At 40.5% G+C, this 18,537-nt stretch overlaps 1 protein-coding gene across 1 annotated transcript; it reads left to right on the top strand.

Annotated features, from left to right (window-relative positions):
* The first annotated feature begins 5,706 nt into the window (after positions 1-5,706).
* On the top strand, positions 5,707-18,469 carry mafk (v-maf avian musculoaponeurotic fibrosarcoma oncogene homolog K). The gene is made up of 3 exons (XM_041817226.1): positions 5,707-6,093; positions 13,178-13,256; positions 13,341-18,469. The coding sequence occupies exons 2-3, from the start codon at positions 13,212-13,214 to the stop codon at positions 13,776-13,778; spliced, it is 483 nt and encodes a 160-aa protein (XP_041673160.1). The 5' UTR covers positions 5,707-6,093; positions 13,178-13,211; the 3' UTR covers positions 13,779-18,469.
* Positions 18,470-18,537: the final 68 nt, after the last annotated feature.

Genomic DNA, 18,537 nt, shown 5'->3' with positions numbered 1-18,537 from the left:
GCTGGAGGAAAAAGGGGGGGGGGGGGGGGTCTGGCACTTGATGGGATTGTGGACAGGCTAGGGGCACATATTGTTAGAAAAGCCTGAAAAAGTGATTTTTGCATAATATGTTAATATGTCCCCTTTAAACATAAGCTTTCAAAAAGGAAAGTTTTTAGCTTACTCTTAAAAAGAAATAGCCTCTTAGACCCTTTATTTGTACTTAAATCTTATGAAATATAATGTGAATCAATCTCACCTCTGATCTAAAATGGGAACTACCGCCTGGCACTTAAATGCTTTAGGACGGTATACATTGCAACAAAGATGGGGTGGTTTCTTGAGTGGAATTCATAGAAATGTTGTAGGAGATGAACATGGGTGCCATGACCTGTGGCCTTTGACTTTCAAAATTGAATCAGGTCATCAAGTCGGAGATCCCTAAAAGTGTTCTTCCTCAAGTTTGTTAGCAAAGGGTGAACATGACCTATTGACCTTCTCCTCCAGAATCTGATCATTTCATCAGTAAGTCAGAGTGGACATTTGAGCAAAGCCTAAGGAAAATCCCTTACAGCATTCTTAAAGGGATACTTCAACATTTTGGCAAATTCGTCCCTTGCCATAATTCCTATAGTCTTAATAGGATAGGATTATAATAGGATTATATGTTATTATTTCATAGTGTGGTGAATGTACAGGTCACAACTTGTCCACGAGAGCGTTTTGGAGTTGTGTATTTGATGAGTTTGATGAGGGAAAGCAAAAGATACCATCTGCTGACATAGTGTTAGCTGTGCAGCTGGTATAGCAGTCCCCCCAGATCTAAAAACAGCTTGCACTGACAACTAAAGGAAACGAACCTATTACTAAGACTATCAGAATTATGGCAATGAGCGAATTTGCCAAAATGTTGAAGTATCCCTTTAAGATACCACGTTCAGACGAATGCCCTGGATGGACAACATACAGGTGCATACAGAAATTAGAATATCATGAAAATGTTTTTTACTCCCTTTAATTTTATTCAAGAGAGTGAAACTTCAAGATTCATCATGACAGAGTGAAATATTTTGACATTTCTTTGTTTTGATCTTGGTGATTACGACTTGCAACTCACACAAATGAAAAATCCACTATCTCAAAATCTTAGAATATCACCAGTCCAAAAAGGATTTATGATACAGAAATGTTGACCTTCTGGAAAAAAGTGCTCATTTATGCACTCAGTAGTTGGTTGGAGCTCGTTTTACACAAATTACTGCACCTATGTGATGTTGCATGGAGGCAATCAGTCCGTGGCACTGCTGGAGTGTTATGAAGGGTGGCTGTTGCTCTGATAGCAGCCTTCAGCTTGTCTGCATTGTTTCAGTCTGGTGTCTCTCATCTTATTCATGGCATTTCCCCAGAGATTCTCGATGGTCAGGCCAATCAAACAGTCACACCAGGGTCAGCAAACCCGTTTCTGTTGGTTTTAGCTTTACTGTGGACAGGTGCCAAGTCTTGCTGGAAAAAGAAATCAGTATCTCCATAAAGCTTCTTTTCAGATGGAAGCATAAAGTGCTCTAAAATCTCCTGGTAGACGGCTGACAGTTTTGACTCTGGTCTTGATAAAGACCAGTGGACCAATACCTGTGGAAACTGAAAACACTGGACTTCAAGAATCTTGAATCTATGCTTCTCTGATCTTCCTCAAGACTCTGGGACCTTGATTTCCAAATGAAATGCAAAATTTAGTTTCAACTTAAAGAGCACTTTTGGACTACCCTTGGATTACTCTGTAATCTCTAATCTAATCCAACAAGTTTAGAATTAAAAACATAAACTCAAAGTGGAGAAATATTCTGTGTAGAGGTAAAATATACAAGCAACAAAAATCCTGAACTTATTATGCAGGGTGGTTTATTTCAGAGAAAATGCAGAGGTATAGCCAAACTGTTGCAGCTGCTTAAGTTTGAGCTGGTAGTTTCTTATAATCCTGTCCTCATAATTTCAGTGGAATAAGTGACATAAAACCAAACACAGTTAAAAATAAAAAGTACCTCAAGATATTACCAAAGTACAGCACTTACAGAAAGGGGAAACAAGCTGAAAATACACCAACTGTTGAGCCCAAAGCTGCTTTTCTTTATCTTTTTACAGAAACACAACACACAGGAAATGACGATGTATTGTTGCTTGTGGTTGACATGCTGGTGACACAAGCTAACCAGAAAACAAAACTAGTTACTCATTCCACTGAAGTTTATTTGAAACATGCTCCAGCTGCAGATGAAAGAACTAACTCCACCATCTCTGGTTACAAAGTGATCCCACATGGGATTCAGAGGAAGAGCTGGATCCGTTGAGTCATATGCTGTAAACTACGACACAAATTTAAATTTACGACAAATCTGGGTATCCCATGCGGAGACCCGAGGAATTGTCAGGAATTTTAGATTTTGCTGGAAACTGCCAGCTTTTCTATGAGTGACTCAGACTGGGTAATATTTAGGATTTTCTCTTGCATCAGTGCTTTGGGAAAACAATACCAGGAACAGCTCCAGACAGCAGACAGATATCTACTGTACTTGTTCAAAGGAAACTCATAAACTCCACATTTCTCTCGTCACTACGGCTAAAGGTCATGCATCAGTATGTGTGTGTCTTTGTTTACTTTTTGGTCTCCAGGGAAACTAAACACAGCAGTATAACGCAAGGGCTGCATCAGCATAAAAATGACCCAATAATGTGTTACCTTTGAGAATTAGCTCATTAAAGGCTACAATAACATTGGTTGGCAGGGCTAGAGCAGCAGTAATGTCTGGTCAGTTAAAGGTATAAAGTGTTTTTTTTTTTTTTTTTAAGAAACTCCCCAAAAATGTAATAAATAAATAAATACAAATAACCCAAAAATAGCAGGGCAAGCTTGATAAAGTGCTCACAATTGAAATGAGGCCTTATTTCCATCAAGAGAGACTTAATACAAGTTTACAATTATTTATTTGACAAGTCTGGAAATGTTTGAAAATGAGAAATATTTTCGGTGAACAGACTCCACTGTGATGTTTTTATGAACTTATAGGAGCTGAGAGGCCAACAGCAGTATAGGATACCCCCTATGAAGACACTGGTGGTGGTGATGGAAGGAGTAGGATCACAAGAGGAATGGAATTCTGAGGAGCTTGACCTAGACACTGAGGTGATGATGGAAGAATGCACAAAGGATGGCACAAGGCAGCTGGAACTGGACACTGATGAGATGTAATGGAGGTAGCTGGGGTGGAGGGGGATGCAGCGATTGCACTGAAACAATACATCAAATACAACTGCTTCTTTTATTAGTTAGTGACATCATCAAATATGAGAAAAAATGTCATAGTTCTGAGGTCTAACTCAAAAGAACAAAGAAAAAATGTGCTGTGAATGCAAAAGGCCTACACTTTCATTTGATCGTTACCATTTAAACAGAAATATGTAAGAAATACTCCCTAAGCAAAAAATAGTGAAATATAATCTTCTGTTAAACAAGACAAGCAGGTGGATTATAGCTTCTTAGAAGGAATAAAAGTAAGGGCAGATATCATCAAAGATATCATCTTATCCAGCTTTCCCCTTGGGGCTCTATTACAGATGTCATTACTGGGTGGAACTCCCAGTGATATAACTAAACAATTAGAAAAGAAAACATTTCTTCCAGTGGCAAACCACCAATGGTGGTTATTTTGAAGAGACTTCATCTCCAAGTTAGCAGATATTTTTTCCAAATAAAACATCCCACTAACTGTTATCATAAGCTGTAAGTTCTTAGCTGTTTTTTTCTGAAATGTCTGAGTTCCAGTACTTGTTGCTCTCTTCATGGTTGTCATAATAACCACACTAAGTTTAATATCCATCCATCCATCCATCCATCCATTTTCCTCCACTTATCAGGGGTCGGGTTGCGGTGGCAGCAGGCGAAATAAGTCAGCTCAGACATCCTTCTCCCTGGCAGCGTTTTCCAGTTCCTCCTGAGGGATTCCAAGGTGCTCCCAGGCCAGATGGGATATATAAACCCTCAAGTGATTTCCGGGTCTCCTCCCATTTGTACATGCTCGGAAGACCTCCACTGGAAGGCGCCCAGGAGGCATCCTGATCAGTGCCCGAACCACCTCAACTGGCTCCTTTCGACGTGAAGGAGCAGCGGCTCTTCTTCGAGATCCTTTGAGATGTCCGAGCTTCTCACCCTATCTAAGGCTGAGCCCTGACATCCTCCTGAGGAATCTCATTTCAACTCCTTGAACCCGTGGTCTCATTCTATAAATTAGTTAAATCTTTATCTCTAAAATACAACCTGTCTCAATGCATCAGAGATGGGATTTTTTTAAATATGAAATGTTGTTTTTTTTTTTATTGCAGAATTCCTTCTCTGCTTTTTGCAGATGATGTGGTTCAGGTATGGGCCTTGTTCATGAGTGAGGGAAAAAGGGAGTCTGAGATTAACAGGTGGATTGGTGCAGCATCAGCAGTATTGTACCAGTCCGTTGTGGTGAAGAAGGAGCTGAGCTGAAAGACAAAGCCTTCAATTTACCGAAATGACTGAAAGATTGAGATTGTGGATGCATGCGGCCGAAATGAGTTTCGTCTGGCGGGTGACTGGGCTCAGCCTTAGAGATAGGATGAGGAGTTCCGACATCTGGAGATAACTAGGTGTAGAACCGCTGCTCCTTTGCATTGAAAGGAGCCAGTTGAGAGGCTCCTTGCCCCCCCCGGTGACCCAGAGGTCTTCTAGGCAGGTCCAACTGGGTGGAGACCTCGGGGAAGACCCAGAATGTGTGGAGGGATTATATATCCTGTCTGGCCTGAGAACGCCTTGGGATCTTCCAGAAGGAGTTAGAAAGTTGGGGAGAAGGATGTCTGGGTTGACCTGCTCAGCCTGCTGCCACCCCGGCCTGATAAACAGAGGAAAACAAATGGATCTCCTTTTTTGTTTTTGTATTTTTCCCCTTAGCTGCTGATACTATTTAGTAAGTAAGAGTAAAAACACTTTGTTAAAAACTACTTGAGAAAGTAAATGTTGCATAGAAAAAAAAGCTTCTCAGTTGCATTATGCATTGTTATCTCTTTATCTCTTTGTGAAGCCATAATGGGATTTACATTTATCACAATATATACTGTAAAAAACGTGTGATATAACAAGATGATTTAAGCCTTTGGAAATTTGCTCAAAGCCATGTCAGCAGAGAAAAAAATGAAGAGCATTTTCTTCCCCTTTTTAGCCTTGTTTGAACTGTGCAGCCCACAGTGTTTATAGTGTAAACACACTTCATCTGTTTTTAACAGGCAGCATAGTCTAAAGCCACCTCAAAGCTGAGCTCGTCTTATGTCGGATACACGAACAGGGAAACCCATGAGAGAGCAGCAGCAGGCCTTAAAAGGCCACTGACTTAACATATTTACATTCAGTACTTAATTACCCAGAATAACCTGTGACGATACTGGCAGCAGTGCAGTTAAAATAAGAGAAATCCTGTGACTGCTGGGCTACTACACCGCATACTTTCCTCAGGAATGGAATGCTGCTGCTGCTCCCAGAGCAGAGGAGGGAGGAGGTCGCTGTTTTCTCTCAGCTAGTGCACATTTTTGAATACCTTGTAGTGTAGACCCTGAAAGAGTCCACTTATAGGAAGGAGGGGGGTTTGTTTAGCCTACTGAGAGGGCACCAAGTTTAGCTTCCTCTTCACAGGCCTACTTAAAGTTTTTTTTTCCTTTTGCTAGTTCTTAAACTTTCGTTAGCAACAAGAGCTGACTTTGTACGGATTAGTTTTGTAAAGTAAGCAAAAGCAGTCGCCAGCAGTATCTATCTTCTATTTCTGGCCTCCCCCTGGCCCCCCTTCCCAGACTGACGTAAGCAGAAAGTTATTTTCATGAATGGAGGGGGCGGTCACGAGGAATCGGTGACGTGAGTGCTTGCGGAAGCAGAGCGTGGAATGTTGGTACATTGTTGTTGTTTTGTAGTTAATTTAGTACGAGGATACACCGCTACCCGTCTGCTGGACGCTTTATACCAACTTTGTCAAGTTTCTACGTCGCCTGGATAGGAAACCTACTCCGACACTTTTTACGCATTCCAGTCCACAGATATCCGCGTTCACAGAGGTATGGTGTTTTTCTTTATATTTGGGAATTTGTTTTTTAAATCGCTCAAGGTGTCGAGGTAGCTGACACAGTAGTGGCGCACGCAGACAGGCACGCGCCCGTAATGTAAGATAAGTTTTGATCCCAGTTATGAAAGTTTGATGTTGTAGTTTGTTTCTGTCGCGAGGACACGTGTTGTGTTTGAGCGAATAAATAAAATACTCCTAAAATGTCTCAGGGCTTAATGCCGTAGCTAGGGAGAGAAAAAGCTTGAAAAATATATTTTAAAAAATGATAGCCTATTAATTGTTCGTCCGCTCTGTTATTAATTTAAGTATTTATCTTTTAAAGCTATTATGTTTACATATTCGTGTAAGTTTAATTAATACATTTAAAATGATTAAAACGCCATTTGCGCACGCATAGATCAAGTCGGCAGCCTTATGAAAAATATCGGGGTTTTATTTTGAAATTGCTGCCATTGGGATTATCTGCTGTAAATGTTTTTAAAAAAAAAAATTAGGTGGCACCGAATTCTAACTATGCCATAAGATAGCCTGAAAATACAAATTATTTGTATCTAGGTTTGTTTATTTTTAGCCAAGGCTTCTTTCCGTCACCCGAATCTGAGGTATTAGCTACAAAGTAGTCGCCTAACCTAGCTTTAACTTTTTCTTATAAAAGGTTGCCTCTTGCCCGTTTCTACGTGAGATTTATCAGAGGCTGCTATAATGCAAAATACCAGCCTTCTTTTGACATTGGAAACAACACGTGGTCTGTATTTTAGACATGTGGGACAAAGGGCACGATGGGAAGTTGGACCACCAAGGCTGACTGGTCTGTTCAGGGGAAACAAACAGTCATCAAACAACAGGAGGAGCATACATTTCCACAAAGCATAAATCAATCAGGAGGAAGAAAGGGCTGTATCTTATCTTTGTGCTATCAGTTTTGGTCTAAATATAAATCACGACTTTGGCAAAAATAAGGAAACCGTGCTATTTTTTGAATAATAACACAGTCGTGCTATTCTGCCCCCACTCCACAATTTAGTTTGTCCTCATCCTCAAATGAAATACTGAAATTTGTGACCTTTTATGTATGGAAATATTTATACTGTTTTACTTGAGTGATCACACATTATTCCCCCAGAGGCTTTTCCACTGTTTCACTGTTTCTGATGGGTGCACTGTCTGCTGCACTAGGGGAGTCAGTGGGAGCGGGTGCACTCCTCTGTCATGAGGTTACCATGTGGCTCAATCACAAAAGTGATGATGTCTTCCCAGGAAAGAGAAGTTGCAGTGGTTGACTCATTTTATCACCATACTGTGACAGTGACAAAGCACATCATGAGAAATCCCCCTTAAAAAGGGATATTGCTTAATTGTCACCAGACGTATAAGATTTCTCTTCTGCTGCCTCTGGCTTTAAACAGCACAGAAATGCAAAGCGTTCTTGTGGTGGAGTATTGTGAAAGTAGAATAGCTGTGGTCGGTGATGTGATGACTCACAGGGAACACGTTTTGGAACTTTGTGTTTTTGCTCTTCTACTGGAAAAAAGATGTCAGGTTTTGACTCTGGAAGCTTGTGATTTTATCCACAGCTGAACATGCCAAACAGAAAGTACACAGAGCAACGTGTGAACGCGCCTGTGGTGCATCCATCTAAAGTGACTCTCTGACAGTTGTACATACACAGACTGCTCACTCTGCCACCCACAGTGACATGAATCCTGCCTTTTTCCTGCATTTCAGCTGCTTTCACCTCATCATGGTCAGAGGGTGGCAAGGGTCAAGTTTACATTTATTTATTTTGTGGGATTTTGTTCTTGGGAATTCCTTGTTTGTCCTCAAAGGGGGCTGACTTCCTGGTTCAATGGCAGATCTTTCTCCTGGGCAACTTCCTGAATACAGCATGACACAAGCTCATAGCTACAAAAACAAGCATTTTTTTAGCACTTACACTGTGTGCTTTTTGTCAGACCTTTACTGTCTGACTGCTTGGGCCTCAGCTGAAAATGGCAGATAAATGCATGTGAGTTTCCTTTATGGAAACAGAATATTGATATTTATCCTATGACATCTATTGGATCAACAGGTGGGGCTTGTATTTCCCCCTTAGCATTCTTGACATTTCTTAGAATCCCAGCTTCCCTGATCTGGAAAAAAATCTTCACTCTGATATTCAGTGAGTTCTCCTCCCTTTCCGCACAAAACTTCTGGTGGTTATGCCAGCCATTTCCAAGGTCCCCTGTTCTTTCCTTCCTCCCAGAGAAACAACGGGATTTTCCAGGAAACGTCAGCTTGGGAGGGTGTGATTCCCTGCCGCTAGTCGTCGCTTTTACCAGTAAACAGCATGACTCACCGCTCAGCTATGCTCTCCATTTCCTTCACATAATATCTCACCAAATGTGCTGCGCTGGAGAAAGAGCAGAGCGCTGTGCGCAGCAGACTGTAGAGAAATCTCTGCCGCTTCCTGAGAAAAAATGCAAGAAAAGCAGGAGCTGTCTTAGAGGAGAGACTCAGGCTGTCTAAGGCAACCACAAGTCTGCTTTATGCTTTACCTGGACTCACAATTTTAAACAAAATGAGAAGGAAAACAGAGTCCAGGCGAGTTGAGTCTGCATTTATCACTGGAGATTGTAGCTCTTTGATATGCTGTTTATAAAAGGAGAACGCCGGGCCCCACAGTGACCTGCTGAAACTGAAGTGCAGCCTTGAACTTGACCAGATGCCTGACCTAAAAACAAACATTTGGCTTTACTGACAAATGACATATACATTTATTAAACTGTCTCAAATACACATAAAGTTCTTTTAAATGGTTCGTGCACACACAAAACCTGCACAGCTCTCTGTTTTTAGGGATTCTTAAAAATAGATGTCAGCTCATCTTTAAAAGTAAATTGTACAACCAAGGGGGGAAATATGGCACCCTAGACAACCTTGTCTAGGTTGAGAAATAGTTCTTGCGTCATGCCTTGTGACTCCTCTCATGAATTAGTGATAATGTACCGTAAGTGCTGAGTAAATGCTAAGTTTAGAGCAATTAGTCATCAGAATGTCATCATCAGAAATAAAAACATTACTGCGTATTATAATGAGAGACCTGTTTACAGTGATGGACTTCCACACATGTGCACACAGGCTGCCTTTCATTTGTTTGGGCAGGCACATAAAACGATGCGAGACACTTCAGAATTCCAGACATTTTGTGAATTTTGCAGCCGCAGTTTTTACAAGCAGGGTTGTCTGAACCCCACCCCCCTCGCCGAGTGCATTGCAGGACATATTCAGACAAAGTATTCCCCTCTGCAGTAAAGATCTGCCTGCTTTTTTGCCTGTGAGGCTTTGCACATGTGTGTTCACTCAGGAATGTGTTTTTTTTTTGTTCTTTAGCCCGCCATCTGTGGCTCCTCTTTGAGGTATTTTCCCAGACTTCTTTTTCCCACTCTTATGGAGAAAAATGTTTTCCATACGATGAAGAGAAGCCATGAGGTGTTGTGAAATACCTCTTGAATTTAGCTGTGTCTTATAAATGCTGTTTTTCCTCAGGGCAAACGTTCCCATCTTGATCAGGAAAAGCATGTCCATCTTGAGTTGCAAAAACATAAGCACATGCCTAAAGAATTTGAGGGAAACAACTTGGCCTCTTAGTTCAAGCTGGAGGCCTCTTGTATGAAGAGAGGGAGGCCCCACGCAACTTTTCCATGATCTTTGCAAGGAATATACTCAGGGACCCCCTCTGACGCAATACCACTTAAATTAGGGTGTTTTTGGCCAAGTTGCTGTCGAGGAATGTTTTGTTTTCTTCATTTGCACTTGTGTAATCTCAATTATGCAATTCTTTGCAGCGTTCTGTAAGAATAAAGGACATCAGATCAGAGCAGCAGATGTTTCCTAAATTTAAACATGACTTTATGTGGCTTTTGGTTTAGCTGTTTGGTTGGTCTTCATGTTTGATTCCAAGGCAGGCCTCTTTAAGGACCATTTGTGCCTGGAAAATCACCAAAGTACATTCTGTAGGCAGTGATGCTGAATTTAAGCCACTATAATGACTAATTTTCAGGTCTTGAATGCAGAAACAAGGCTGTTTTTCAAGTTGACTGCTCTGTTCCTTGCTGTTCCAAAGTTCTGTATTAGCATTAAAGCCATAGCATGTGAAAATGTGATAAACCTCCCAAAAAGAACAACCCCATCCAGGGTATTTTCTCCTGGGAAAGCTGCAGCGAACAGGCCTGCAGAGGAAATTTGCCCTGTTGAGGTATCACTTATCGCATGCTCACCTAAATTGTTTAGTTGGCAGAAATTTGTGTCAGCACTGTGGGCTAAATATATCTGCCAGAGTTAAATAAGGGCATGGAGCTGCTCAGGAAAGCCCAGTGTAAGAGGATCCAAGCAGAAAAACACAGTCCAAAACTGATAGACGACATTGTCTCACAGCAGAAAATACATCAGTGACTATAAGGGAAACTATTTCTGTGTGACACTCTCTCTCCAGGAATTTTCCACATGCGTATCTAGTGCCACGTAAAGTTCAACCTCACAGTAAATGTAATACTTGTGATACTCTTGCTATAACGTCTGATCAGAGGGCTGAATAGACTTGCTGTTAACCCAGAGGCATCATATCAGGAGAATAAGCTGAATAAGATTAAAGGGAAGTTAAAGTTTTAACATAGGATGCCTTCAAGTTATCTGAATGAGGTCCGCTTCTTATTTGTACTATGTATGGACTGTGTTGCGGTTATGAATGAGACTTGTTTACTCTTTTGGTGACCATGTGACTCACACTCCCACGCCCATTTGCAGGGCGTTTCCATGGTAGCCGTTGAGCATGGAACAGTGCACTTGTAGTCAGGCCAGTCTGCAGGTCCTGAAATGGAGCCTTGGGGTGGAGGGGGGATGTGTGCCTCTCACAGGATCACAGCTCAGCGCTCTCGCTTTTTTTGGCCATGGCAGCAGTCTAGGGAGCATGTGGCTCACTGTAATGAGCACAGAGAGGCTGTTCTCCAAACTGGCTGAGGTGGAGAGATTTAATGCAAAGTTCTGTGGAGACAGAGGGAGAGTGATCGTTTGTTTCTAATCTTGCCTGGTCTAGTGAACTACATTGGCCCTCCTTCTCTGACTGGTAAACACAGGCACTCTCAAAGTGTGGGTGTTTCGTGGTGTCATGCTGCCCTCTGCTGGTGTATTGGGGTCTGACAGTCAAACGAAATATTTACACATGACGCAACATTGGAATGTTGTTGTGATGTCTAAAGAGGGAAGGAGTGCCAGCATATTGCACTCAGCATCTGCAAAATAAATAAACGTGCATTACTTGAGAACTACTCTGATATGGGCCTTCAGAGAAAAAGTATCAAGTAGCACCATTTTAAAACATAGCATCACTTACTTGGCAGGACTCAAAAGTATGTACAGGTGCCTGGACAAAATGAATTTTGCATTTAAAGCACATTATAGTGGTCACATCACATATTATGAGACTTAATTGATTAAAGTGATGCATAAAATAACTTTAGTATTTTAATGATAGAAGGAGATTGTGTATGTGTTTTGGACAGGGACATAGCTAGGGATTTTAGGCTTCCAGAAATAATATAACATAGGGCCCCCCTTAACCGGTGAACCAAGCAACAATTGTTGCGTCATTTTTACAAATATCCATGCATTTTAATGTATTTTTGAACAGTAATTTCCTCATTTATGAGCAATTTTTTACTATGGTTGAATTAATTAACTTGCATTATTTTGTAGCATTGGACTACACCATTTAGACATTTTTATCTGTGACATGAGGCTGCAAATAAGGAGGGAATAAAGGGGAGAGAATGGGCCACCAAAGCAACAAAAATTAATTGTATTTATTTATGCTGTGGTAAAAAACAACCTTTTCAAAATGTAAATTGGCAGAAATAAGTGGTGAAAAGGGGTTAAAGAGGGTCAAAAATATGTCATAAGTGGCTAAAAAAGGTTAAAAAGACAACAAATTGATTATAAAGGAAAAGTGTCAAAACTAGGCAGTAAAAATGGTGAAAAGTGGTTAAAAAGTGGCAAAAAGGGCGGCTAAAGTATTCATAAGAGGTAACAAAGTAATACAAAAATGGCTAAAAGTGGCAAACATGCTTTTTTTCAACAATGAAAAAGAGTTAAAGTGGCATAAATAAATAATTTGATCATCAGAACTCAATAATAGTTTGACCCCCTTTTCAGCTCCAAAATGAGACAACTGTTAGCCAGGGTGTTAGCACCAATGCTACTGATCCAATGCACATGCTGTGATATCATCAATAAATCACAACTGGGTTGGGTACATACTGTGGGTTTGTCAAGGGCCTATTCAATACTGTGGACAGATCTGCTGTGACATACAGAAGCCTTAAAATGACATGTATGCATGAGTTCATTCCAAGTCCTTTTCTCAAGATCTCATGAAACAACTCAATATTCCACAAAAACCAGATGTTATCTTGATCTAATACTGTAAACAGTCAAGATGTTAAAATAAACAACAGAAAATGTCTTTTCATCTAAAACTGATTAAACTATAGGCAATATGTGCCTCTGTAAAGTTTCCAACTGTCGCACAGTGAAAGCAAGGCCTCTCATAAGGGAGGAAAAGGGAGAGCTTTCTGAGGCCCAGCAGAAGGAGGGACTATGCTGCTTGGCAAAACACGTCCAGGGGCCCCCAACCATTTCTGTAAGCAGGTCTGAGTGAAAGTATAGTGGTGGGTGGAGAGGAGAAGCAGGGATGTTTTCTGTGGTACAAATGTCATGGGCAAGGGCAGACCATGAGGCCTAATGACATTAACCTTTGAAACATAATCAATTTAACCTTAAACGAGAGCAAACGTCTGTACAAAAATCCCCTAAAGCATTTTGGAGATCTTGTTTTCATAATGTTGTAAAAATCTTGGAAATGTAAGTCTGTACATGACTATTCTTGAAGTACAGCTGGACTGTTTTCGGCTGTGGGCTACTTTAACCACATCCTGGGATGGTGGGGGTCACAGGCTGAAAAGTTTGGGAGCCCCCGCTTAAGCCTGTAGCAGCCCTGAACTTTAGACGAGCTACTTACAATGTCCATTTTTTCTTTATCTCAGTGTGTCTGCTGTGAGGTTTTGGCCAGTTGTCCGTATGCAGGGAATGACGACTCATTTCAAGACGAGCAAAGCTTTAAAGGTAAGACTGCAGGATTTTGACAGTAAATTCAATGCTTTTCATCCACGGTGCTGCTCTTCATTCATTGTTTATCTTGCCCTAAAGGTCAAGAGGGAGGTGGGCGAGAATGCCCCTGTGCTCAGCGACGATGAATTGGTGGCCATGTCTGTACGGGAGCTCAACCAGCACCTGCGTGGGCTGACCAAGGAGGACGTTGTGCGGTTGAAGCAGCGACGTCGGACCCTGAAGAACAGGGGCTATGCCGCCAGCTGCCGCATCAAGCGTGTCACCCAGAAGGAGGAGCTGGAGAGACAAAAGATAGAGCTGCAGCAGGAGGTGGACAAGCTTGCCCGCGAGAACGCCAGCATGAGGTTGGAGCTGGATGCCCTACGAGCCAAGTACGAAGCCCTGCAGTGTTTTGCCCGGACTGTGACCCACGGGCCCCTCTCGCCAGGAAAGGTGGCCACCACCAGCGTCATCACCATTGTCAAGTCAGCCAACCACAACAACTCAAGCCCGAAGCCTTTCTCAGCTCCCTCCTAGTGCTGACAGGACTGGGCTCTCCTCCTCCTGCCTGGTCCTTCCTGGTTCTGACCCAGCTTGAACCTGCTCATCCTGTACTGAGAGGATGCTCAGTAGTTAGACTGAGGGATGTGATGGGATGGCAAGCTCTCTGTGATGTTATGCTGTGTTCACAACTCTATCTCCCTCTGTGTGTCTCTTTTACACAATCTACATTGTCTGTGCACTGTGCAAACCCCTCTCCCCTTGATCCCCAGCACCGGCAGGGTGCCAGGCCTCTGTGACCCGTCCACTTTGACTGATAGCAGAGATTTGCTTTTACTACAGAGTGAAAAGTATTTGGCAGCCCTGGCCCAGACAGCCTGTGCAACCAACGTACAAAACATAGAAAAGAAGAGACATTAAAAGTTTATATGTGAAGCTATTGTTAAAGCATATACCAAAATACATTTTCTTCTATAAAAGTGTCTCAGTGTAATTTAGCCTTGAAGCTCTTGCCTTAAAGTGATCTGGATAGATTCTCTTTTGTTTACTCATAGTTAAGAAGTAGACGACTCTGCCACAGCTTATTTTAAGCACCAGCCTATCACAACAACAGATGCTTTCACTGATTAGTATTTCTTCAGTAGTGAAGGTGCTATGCAGTAAAACCATCACTTGTGTTTGGTTGGAGTGGAAATCTGCTTACACTCTCCACAGCCCATTTGGAGAGGACTGCGTTATGCTGTTTGATAACTGACCGCTACTAAAGGGCTACACTAATGATACATGACTGCCCATGTTTCTGTTTGGTCATGCAAAGTTTTGCCAAAAAGCTTATTTTGTATTTAGGGAGCAATGCTAGGGAATGACAGTCAGTGTGCTCCAGCAAAGGCTTTCTTTCATGTGCTGATGCTGGTTTGATTTAGTAGTTCTGAAGTAAGATAATGTGTTGGGGAGGTTTAAAACTCAACCATTATGCCAGAATGATGTGAAAGCCTTTGCTGGACTACACTAAATTATCTTGGAAGTTTTATTAAAAGATAGCAATTTGTGCCTTTTATTTATATGTTCTGGCAACTTATCCTTGCAACACTTGTCATGTTGCAAGAGGTTATTTAATTTGTCAGTCAGGCTGAGAATTACTGTGTACACTCAGACATGTTGGCTTTGACTAGACAGGCTCACAATTTCTCATTCAATTATGATAAAATGCAAGAGGTGAGTACTTGTCTTTTCAAGTTGAATTGCCTTTCTGATAAACAGATTCAGGAGGGTTTAAATATAAAATTGGAAAGTAAGTATGGAGCCTTCTGGACCAGATTTGTTTGGCTTCAGAAGATATGACATTGCCTTGTGTTTTTCATTATTTAGCACTTAAAAGATAACTGTTATGATACAGTATAAAAGAAAAATAATTCACAAGGGCGACTGATTCCTAGAATTAGAAAAACTATATTTGCATTTCTGAGGTTGCTGGGGCTTCATGCATGATAATTAAATGTGGTGTGACCACATACAACGAGGTCGAGCCTTATGTAACTAAGGATGTTATCTGCTACAGCACTGATTGGCTTTTGTTTTGCCTCTTTCCTTTATATGCCACTCTTTGGTAGATAATCCATATTGGATTTAGTGATAATGAGAGAGGTCATTACAAGTGAAATGCAATCAAGGTTACTTCCTGTATATTACAGATTACCGTCAGCTCCCACTGCCTCCGTTGTCACTTTACATTGAGAACTCCGTCCAAACAGAAATCATTCCTACTGCTGGGTCACGATAAAGTGCTGCTGCTGGTGTTGGTAACTCCAAAACAGTAGCTATTTACTTTGCTTTTGACACACTCTTCTGCAAGAGAACTCCTGACGCCCATCTCTACATAAACAGTGGTGTCATACAACTAAATGCAGTAACCACTTTCCTCCTGTCATACGTTTTAATTTACATTTTAACACGAATTTCACTTGAAATTAAATTGTTCTTACAGAGGATCCATTCCTAATTTGGAGTGAAGTCAGAGATTGCTCATGTCAGGATTTTCTCTTGGCTAAGAGGACATGACCGTTCTTCCCCTGTTCATAGCTGCAAAGAACAGTATGGGGAACTTTGCTGCTGTACAACCTGCTGTGATTTCAAGCAGGGGCATTGCTGTGTTCTTACTCTTGTTTTGTATTCTCAGTTGGTTTCTTTGTTGATACATCCTATGTTTTCTTTCTGATACTTAGTTTTATATCCATATACAATATATAAATATATATGTAATACATATTTTTCTATATTTATGTCTTTTACTATCCTGGGAGTGGTGTGATTATGTAATCAACCTTTGAAGTCTAATTATGTTAATGCTGACCTTTTACTGAAAAAGTTGTATTCACATTTACAATGAGAAAACTATTCTCATAACTTAAGTTTTTATGTTTGTATTTATACCCCAAGAATGGCTCTTCTCAGCACATTCACAGTATGCATTATGATTTTGTTAAGTCATGATTAAGTGCATCTTTTCTTATCTGTAACAGTCAGGATTCAGCTGTTTAGACACAGGTGAAAATACTGACTGCATGTTTCTACCTTTGTTAAATAGGCTTCAGCAGTGCCACAAAAGATATAAACAGGATGAAACAACATGATGTTTTGGAAGTCAAACTTTAAATGCAAAAACTGACATTATCTCGAATATTAAAATCAATTGTATACCATATTGGTCTGATGTAATCAGAGTTATAGCGAGCTAATATTTGCCCCAATTAGTTTATGACTAAGTGAGATTAGTTTACCTAAAAATTAGAAAATGTACTCTTATTTTGAAGTATCTAGATTTGTGTAAATCTTGGCAGATTTCCTGAGTAAAAATGGCCAACAATCAGTTTGGTTTAGCACATAATGCAGTTGTTTCTACAGTCAGAAGTTGGAAAAGGTACCCAATAACTGACTGTCCCACACTCTTCAGTTGGGGTACCAAGCATTCCTGTTCGACCCTAAAGGGTGAGGCTAGACTTGCTGCTGGCTTGAGGCATCTGGCTGCAGACCTCCATGGTGGGGCGTTTTGGGCTCGTCTGTTGCAGATCTCTACAATGGAATGACCTTGACTGTAGGCCGGGAAGTGACGTACTACCTATCTTGTTGGGTTTTTTCTTAGCTTGTGGTGTTATTTTTAATTTCATCCCCCTCCTCCTTGCCTAACCCTAACCTTAGGGTTCAGGTGCCTAACCCTGATCTGGTTTGGGTTTGCTTTTTATTCATGAAATTCTGTGGTTGTGAAAAATAGCCACTTACCATAACCTCTGACAACTAGCAGAAAAACATAAGTCATTCAGTACTTCATTCTGGTTCCAGCCTGGGTAATGTACATTACTTCGCCATTGTAGAGGTCTGCAACAGCTGAGTCCAATATGCTCCACCATAGAGTCTGCAGCCACATCCTCTTGGGCTTACACTCCTGCCTACCAACCTAAGGTAGCAATGACTGTGGAAACAGATGCTCAACTTATTGTGCCAAACTGCAATGAACCAAACCAGACTGCTTGGTGAAACAGTATCACAAGAGAGCTTACCATAAAATTATTCAAAGCTGCTAAAACTGTCCAACTAGACCTCTCTTGTTTTAGGTCTGTTTAAAACCAGAGTCAGAAGAAATATACACATTTAATGTTTACAAAAGTCATTTTTAGAAATTATGTGACAACACTGCTTAAACATTTTGTGACAAGCATTACAACGACCTCTTGTGGTGAGGTTTCAAAATATAATGCTGTAAGATTAAGCAGTTTGATTTTAGCACTTATTACTGTATTTTGATCACAACTTAAAAAGTACATTTATATTTCTGTGCCATGCCATAAAGAAGACAAACCTCTCTCCAGGTGAACAAAGTATTTTCCTGTGTGACCAAGCAGAAGTCAGTTCATGCTCATCATAAATTCCCTTGTTACAAGTAAACGTTCGCTCTATATAAGAAAATATATTATTTATACACTTATTTTTTGTTTAAAAAAGTAAACAAAATAGACAAGTTAATAGATGAAAAAGGCACCTGCAAAGGATGCTAAAGCCTTCTTTCTTCCAACAGCTGAAATGACTGAAGCTTGTCACACTGAGGAGCTGTTAAAGATGTCAATGGTAATTTTACATTTTTAATGAAACATAAATATGCTAATGCAGGTGTAGAAATGGAGTTGCCTGAATATGCGGACAATAGTCAGGGTTAGTAATTTGAAATATCCTTCTGAACAATTAAATAAGCTTTCAGAAACAAGCTTTGCCAGTCCTACAAGCTACAGTTATTAATTTAAACAGTAAGAAAACAATGTTTTAGTGTTGTAGACTGAAGAGGTTTTGACTGGAAATTCAGAGAGTAAAGCTCCACTACAGAAGGAATTATATGAAAATGTGTACAGATGATGGGGTTGACGATATTTTAAGATACTTAAACAGCAGTGCTTTTTATGTTACAAATGGATATCCTTGTTTTAGTCTTGTCGTAACATGTTGAGGCTGTCAATAGTGACTTTGAACGAGGACAGTAAAAAGGCAGCATAAACTGATTATGTACCCTTCACAACTTGTCATTAGTCTGCTCATATATATTTTATATTTATTTCTTTGAATTGTGTAATTTTATTAAAAAAAAAACACCTAAATTATTTTTATTTTACATTCATTTATTTACATGTTTTCTCAATGAACTACCCTCATGTACAAATAAAGTCTGAATTTGTTTCTGCTCTGATTTAAAGTCTGGTAAATTATTTCTATAAATAGGCCTGCTGTGTCTGTTTTTCTTTCAAATAAAGCT

The sequence above is a fragment of the Cheilinus undulatus genome, linkage group 21, assembly GCF_018320785.1.
Source record: "Cheilinus undulatus linkage group 21, ASM1832078v1, whole genome shotgun sequence".
NCBI classification, from domain to species: domain Eukaryota; kingdom Metazoa; phylum Chordata; class Actinopteri; order Labriformes; family Labridae; genus Cheilinus; species Cheilinus undulatus.
Note: the sequence above shows the minus strand (reverse complement) of the source record. Positions and strands in the feature narration are given on the sequence as shown.